This window comes from Abrus precatorius, unplaced genomic scaffold (assembly GCF_003935025.1).
Source record: "Abrus precatorius isolate BTA unplaced genomic scaffold, Abrus_2018 Scaffold7, whole genome shotgun sequence".
Classification (NCBI taxonomy): Eukaryota; Viridiplantae; Streptophyta; class Magnoliopsida; order Fabales; family Fabaceae; genus Abrus; species Abrus precatorius.
In genome coordinates this window covers 17,997,192-18,004,181 of record NW_020874417.1, presented here as the reverse complement: position 1 = coordinate 18,004,181, position 6,990 = coordinate 17,997,192, and the positions used below count along the sequence as shown (strand labels likewise).

General features: G+C 32.5%; 1 protein-coding gene across 3 annotated transcripts; it reads right to left on the bottom strand.

The window, feature by feature from the left end:
• Nucleotides 1-346: 346 nt before the first annotated feature.
• Nucleotides 347-5,956, bottom strand: LOC113871050 (3-ketoacyl-CoA thiolase 2, peroxisomal). 3 transcript variants are annotated; one of them, XM_027507749.1, is made up of 14 exons: nucleotides 5,723-5,956; nucleotides 5,003-5,079; nucleotides 4,776-4,860; nucleotides 4,463-4,589; nucleotides 4,280-4,378; nucleotides 4,136-4,203; nucleotides 3,906-4,013; nucleotides 3,744-3,821; nucleotides 3,534-3,666; nucleotides 3,352-3,448; nucleotides 1,998-2,121; nucleotides 1,809-1,917; nucleotides 835-918; nucleotides 347-742 (listed from the first exon to the last, which is right to left on the bottom strand). In XM_027507749.1, exons 1-14 carry the CDS (start codon nucleotides 5,810-5,812, stop codon nucleotides 636-638), a joined length of 1,386 nt encoding a protein of 461 aa, XP_027363550.1. In that variant the 5' UTR covers nucleotides 5,813-5,956; the 3' UTR covers nucleotides 347-635. The 3 variants fall into 3 exon arrangements, with proteins under 3 accessions (XP_027363550.1, XP_027363552.1, XP_027363549.1); XM_027507748.1 differs by having other exon boundaries at nucleotides 381-742; nucleotides 5,702-5,956; XM_027507751.1 differs by lacking the exon at nucleotides 4,280-4,378 and having other exon boundaries at nucleotides 380-742.
• Nucleotides 5,957-6,990: the final 1,034 nt, after the last annotated feature.

The following is a 6,990-nucleotide window of genomic DNA, read 5'->3' as shown; positions in this document are numbered from 1 at the left end:
TTAAATCATATTTATAGGGACTAAATAAAAATCTGGGCTATTACATGTCAGGATTACAGAATATTGCATGTTTCAATCTTCAATATCCTTTTAAAACTAGATAGTGATTAAACCGTCTTCGGATTTAGAGTATTGCATCCCCTTGACGGAAAATGTAAGTGAAGTGATTACTTTGCTCCATATACAAGCAAGAAAGTCACAACATTTCCTTACATTTTCTGAAGACATTGTATCTCCAATTCTATTTATAAAAAATTACCAACATTTTTTAGATTTATGTTAAAAATAAAGTCACTCATTACTTACGTAGATAAATACATACATTCATTGGCCATTTAATATTATAGTAGGTATGTTTTGAATACAATATAAATTTTTGACATCTATCTACCTTTTATTAGTAATTATGCTTATTCAAAAGTCTTTTCTTAGATACAATATTTTCCACTCAACAGTCTCTGCTGGTAAGGTCAAAGACAAAAATAACTCAAACTAATGCAAGTTTAATATGAATAGAACAATATAAAAAGGATAAAAATCTTGACCAGTGATTGACATTTTCACTATCATAGAACAAAGCTTTATTTTGAATTCTTAATGGATGACCAAACAAAGTGAGTATGAAGTAACTAGTTCTAGCGAGCATCCTTGGATAAATGAAGATGCTCCACTTTTCGGGCATTGTGTAGCTCATCAGCACAATCACCACTCTCAAAAACAGCAGCTGCTCCCATTCCAGTACCTGCTCACAATTGACAATAACCAAACCATGATTCTTATGATGGATATTTAAGTGTGTGCAACCACGACCATAAAGTGAGAAAGTAGGTGTACCTATGCACATGGATATAACTCCAAATCGACAGTCCCTACCACGTTTCTTCATCTCATGCAACAGAGTTGCTACACATCGAGCACCTACCAAAAAAAATTGAAAAACATGCTTAGAAGACAATAAGAATGCCCTGGATTTAGGTATTTGACAAGCACAGGTAACAATAATAATGTTCCACGTTGAGTCCCAGTCAAGAGAGGGTCCGGATGTATGATGCCTTCTTGATATTCTTGAGATTTTGGGCGTAAGGTGAAGATTGTCTTAACCTTCATAAACTCTCCTTTGGCCATATCTGTAATCGACTTGGGATCTCAACAAATACTCTTAAGTCCTAAATGGTTATCGTACACATTGTGTGTCTGACACTACTTATTTTAGGTACACTAGGTACATACCCCTCAACACTCACCTGAAGGGTAGGTAATCTTGTGATTTAATTGCTTGTATTCATCATGTTCTATATCTCTATAGAATATATATATATATATATATCTTGCAATACCTGTACCCTAATCTTTTTAGATTTTGTCATACCCAGTAGGGTACACAGATGCGCTGTTACCAATCCATATGGTCAAAGTGGAGAATGATTGTATTTTATATTATTATTTAATTTAATTTTTATTTTAACATCATTTTATATTTAAGCTCAAATCTTAATTCTCAAGAATCTTGGATCGAAGTTTCAAAGCAAGTTACATTAGTTTTGCCTGAACATAAAGTTATATATATCATATACTATGAGCAAAATAACTATTAGTAGCACACCGACCACTTTACACATGGTAAGCCTTTAGCAGTAAATTCTGCTTTATGAGTATTGGCTACTTCAGCTTGCATAGGTATGGAAAGCTTCCCAAATTAAAGGGATACAAGTATCAGTGGTTTATACATGAGAATAGCTAAAAGCTTTAGTAATCAGAAGTGGTGTTGCTTTTGGAATGTAAGAATAAAGTTGTGAACATGTATGTACCTGTTGCACCCAGAGGATGTCCAATTGCCATTGCACCTCCATTAACATTGACCTTTTCTGGATCAAGCCCTAGCTTGTTACGGCAATACACAAACTGGGAAGCAAATGCCTGAACACAAGCAAATTTTTAAACTGAGTATATTCAAACAAAGTAAAAGGAAAATATAAACAACCGCATTAGTCAAATACCTCATTTATTTCAAAAAGATCAATATCATCAAGCTCTAGACCTGCAGCCTTCACAGCAACAGGAATTGCAGCAGCTGGGCCAACGCCCATGATAGCAGGATCAACACCAACTGCGGAGAAAGTCCTACATGACAGCCAACACATTCTCCAGATCAAAATAAAGCATAATTTTTATTTTTGGTACTTATCAATTCACATTTTAGGTACAGTGAAAATATAATTTATGATTGTTAGGACGTAATGCAACTCATCAAGATAAATATATAAATATGAAATTGCAGTTCCTGAAAGACATGCTTCACAAGTTGAATTCCATTAATTGTTGGTGTCTTCGCAGATAATACTGTAAAGGGATTGAATCTCACATTTAGGATTCTAATCTCATGCAACTTTTTAATTTTTCTCTAACATGCTTCATAAAATTGTATCTCACATACTATCTAGTCAGTACAGGTAGAAAAGTGGTAAATGTAGTATGAGATGGAACATGGTCCTATCACATAGTTGACAAAAAAGAAAATTGTTGGCAATTATATTTTTAATGTATTTTGAGCTATGTGATATCACGTTTGGTGAATTAAGCCCTCTAAGGTGAATACTTGTGACAGAGTCACTGGTAAAGTTGGCACAAAAATTGGTACAATCATAGTAAGACTTGAGAACTGTATAAATACACAAAGCAGAAGAAGGAACTAGAGATATCATATATGAAATTGTTAATAACAACATGCAAACAGGGCATTTTGGAGTATAGGAGGAAAATTAGCAAACAATGCAAGGGAATAGGGCCAATTTCAGGTAACGGGCCAAAGTTCATGTAGGGGGAAGAAGTAATAATGAGATGGAGGAGAAAGAAGAAAATTCTAACAAAATGGGGAAGGAATGATAATAGTGAGGGGAATACACGTAGAGGGAAAAGGGAAATTAGTGAAAAGTGGTGTTGTAAGGAGTTGGCTGTTTCTAAGGCTGGGACTCTTGAGTCTCTAGTTTTCAATATTTTCCTTCTTAATTGACTGTTTCTATTTCAAAAATTTGTCTCTGCTGTAAGGAGCTTGTTTTCATCTTTTATCAGCTAATACAGTTTTTATCAGAAACCTGTTGAAGTATAAATGTACATTGTTTAGCCATAAAAAACCAAGAAAAAGTACATCATTCTGACAAATTATCACTGATTTAATATTTGGCCAAAGTATATTTCATTTTCAATTTTATAAACTTTTTAACCACTTGATTAAAAAGGGGAAGTAGATCTATCAGCCCTTCCCTACTTCATAGAGCACCTGGCATGCCAATTTGAAATCAGTATATAAATATTGCCAAGGACAAAAGCTTTTCTATTTTACAGATTATGTACCTGAATACACCAAGAATGGGTAGCCCCTTTTGCACTGCAACACTTCTTTTCATCAACAGAACAGCTGCTGCACCATCAGTCACCTGGCTAGAATTACCTAAAAACCAGGCAATAAATGATTAGAAAAGGTATATAACTAACAAGAATTTGAGGGAACAAACAACAGTTTCATGATCTTATACCAGCAGTAGTGCTTCCATCTTTCTTGAACACAGGTTTAAGCTTCCCTAGATCAGACAATGTTGTGCTAGGTCGAATTCCATCATCAACAGAAATCGTGACAGATTTCTCCTCACCTGTTTTTGGGTCCACAATCTGCTGGGGGGGAAAATTTCATATCCAGCACCCAAGACCCCAAAGAAAAATTCAATATACCCTGTAATGGCACATACCTTGGTGGAAACTGGAATAATTTCATCTTTAAATTTGCCAGAAGCAGTAGCAGCAGCAGCTCGCCTGTGAGACTCGACCTACCAACATTATTGTTAGAAGATTAGGAGTTTTTAGAATACAAATAGATCAAAATGTTGCATGGAAAGATATATCCAACTTACTGCAGCCTGATCTTGTTCCTTCCTTGAAACCCCAAAGCGATGTGCAACATTTTCAGAGGTAATCCCCATAGGAAGAAGACAATTTTGGGCTTGTTCAAACAATTTTACCTGTCACAACACCAAAGTAAAAATCAAGACCTTGTAGCCAGTTCAGAGGTTTTATTTCCTGAAACCACAAATAAAAACAATGTTGGGGCAAAGGAGACAGAATGAGGAAAGAGGACAAATACTTTAGGATTCACTGATCCTTCCCATCCCATGGGATTACTTGTCATAGATTCCAAACCAGCACCAATACCTAAACAAAATAGTTAAAGGTAAACATAAGAGATACTAAAAGTTAGTAGTAAAAAACAATTTGATGCGTCATTTACCAATGTCATAGAATCCAGCTTTTATAGCTGCAGCTACATCAGCAACAGCTTGGAGCCCAGAAGAACATTGCCTATTAACTGTCCTAACAGGCACAGTTTCTAGATGGACAAAAAATCACATGTATAAATAAATAACCAGACTTATCTATCATAATCACAAACACAAATTATCTAGACACATACCAGGAAAGCCAGCATAAAATGCAGCCATTCGGCATTCACTAGCTCTCTGAGATCCAGGTGCCAATACAGTACCCACCACAATGTCACCAACTTCACCAGGGTTCAAGCTGGTTTTCTCTAGGACAGCCTACAAAAAAAAACCTCACCATCACATTAATGTAGATGGATATTCATTACATTAACGGAGCAGAATATTAACCACTGTACAAACTAAATGTACACAGGCCATCATTGCTTACATCAAGCAGTTATCCATTTCTCACTATTTAAATTTTAAATTGCAAAATAATTACAAATAAAAAGTGAAGAATACCTTCAAAACAGGAGCCAGTAGATCATCAGCAAGAGTGTCTTTGAAACCACCACGTTTGGATTTGCAAAGTGGAGTCCGATATGCACTGCAAATATATAATCATTCATTCAGACAAAAATTTATAGATCCTTCAAAAACACATGTTCGTAGCTCATAGCCAAAGACTATTATCAAACAAAAAATGCATTTAAAATGAGATACTTCATTTGAGTAAGAGTTGAACTTACGCCACAATCACGACATCATCCCAAAATGAAGATGTCCTTTGATAAGCAGCACTATCTCCCGCCAAACATGCAGAAGCCTAGTGATCAAATGTTCAACATAAAACACAAAATCCATCATTACCAGTTCAATTCACATCACACAAGTACAAAATACAAAAATATGTAGCCAAAGCCTAACAATCAATTAAGAAAACTATTTGTACCCAAAGAGTCAACTGGGAATTTTTCCCCCTCATGCCAAACACCTCATTCCAACACTAACGACCATAAAATGCATAAAAGATCAAAAGTTCTATAAATATCTGTGCTAAAATCAATCAAGAAAGCAAATTCGCAAATAAGTATCAAAAGGAGACTTTTCTCACATGCCAAGAAACCGATAAAAAAAATACATACATTCAAGACTAAAATTTCTACAAAATTTTGAGCTAAAAATCAATAAAGACAACAGATTCTGGCAAAATTGCCAAAAGGGTACTTCTCTCGCGTGCCAAACAACCAGTTAAACGAAAATAAATACATACAAGACCAAAACTTTTACAAAATTTAGAGCTAATAATCAATCAAGGGAACTGATTCTGGCAAAATTGTCAAAAGGGTGATTTTCCCAAACGCCAAAAAAAATATTAAGAGGGATTAGTCAAAAGCGGTAACGATGAAAAAGGAATAGTACTGAAGCGAAGTTGAAAATTGAAAAACAGAAAAAGCAGCGAAACTAACATAGAGGGAGGATGAATCATTGGGATTAATTGATGAAGAAGGGTTGAGATGGTGAAGCAGAATCTTCTGTCTGTTGATCGCTTTCTCCATCTTGGTTTTGTGTTTCGTGATTTGCGAATGGAAGCCAATTCCGATTGAGAGGGATACGAGAGAGATTGGATTTGTTCACTTCATAAATTGCTTCTATTTATTCAGCTTTTCACAGTTGGAGGAAGAATAGGAGGATAGATAATTTGTTCTTTGTTATATTATTATTAGGACAATATTGAGAAATTGTAAATAAAAAATTATTAAAATGTGTTATTAATATTTTTTATTTATCATAAATTTTAATATAATTTTTAACGTACTTTTTTTAAAAATTATTATTATTATTACTATAATATTAATATTAAGAATTTCAAAAAAGGTGACTGTAATAAAACAAAAATGTAGGAAGAAAAATGGGGTATGGCGCAAGAGGGGGACGCAATCACGATGAGAACGATGTTGTTGGTCTCCTAAAAAATGGCTAAGATTTCTACTCGAGGGTTTCGGCGCGTTGATTACTATTTTCGCTCATTTATTTTGAATCTAAATGAATAAACTCTTGTTTTAATACTTTTAACTTCTTGTTTGAAAAATACTCGCAATACATCATTTAATATATTTTTATGATTAATCATTATTTTTTAATTTAAATTATTTATTTTATAAATTAATTATTTTAAAAAACTAATTAATAATAATTTTTTTACATTATCTTACAAAATTTACTTTTAAAGTAATTTAATGTTCATCTTTATAAAATTTAAATATAATTAAAATATATTGATAATATACTTTTTTTATATTATCTTACAATTATGAATTGCCACATAACCGAACAATTTTTATGTTTGTTTCTAGTTGATGAATTTTCTATTTTCTTTCGCTCTTTATGTTTGTTTTAAAGGAAAAAATAAATTAAAATTTGAATCAAATGAATGAAAAATATTTTTATTTTATTTTTTTCAAATAAAAATATTTTAATAATTTTAAATTTTATTTAATCACATTTAAACCAATTTTTTTTACTTTTTTTTCCTTGTTTAAAAGAAAAAAATGCCGTGACTTATAAGGACTAATATTAGATTGAATATATTAAATTTAAGTCAGAATATTTTAAATTTTATTTTATTTTTCATTAATAATTAAATTATATAATATTCTCGTATTAAAAATTAGTTTTTATTCATTTTAAATATTTAAAATTGTCATTTTAATTTATACCATCTTAAATAGAACAG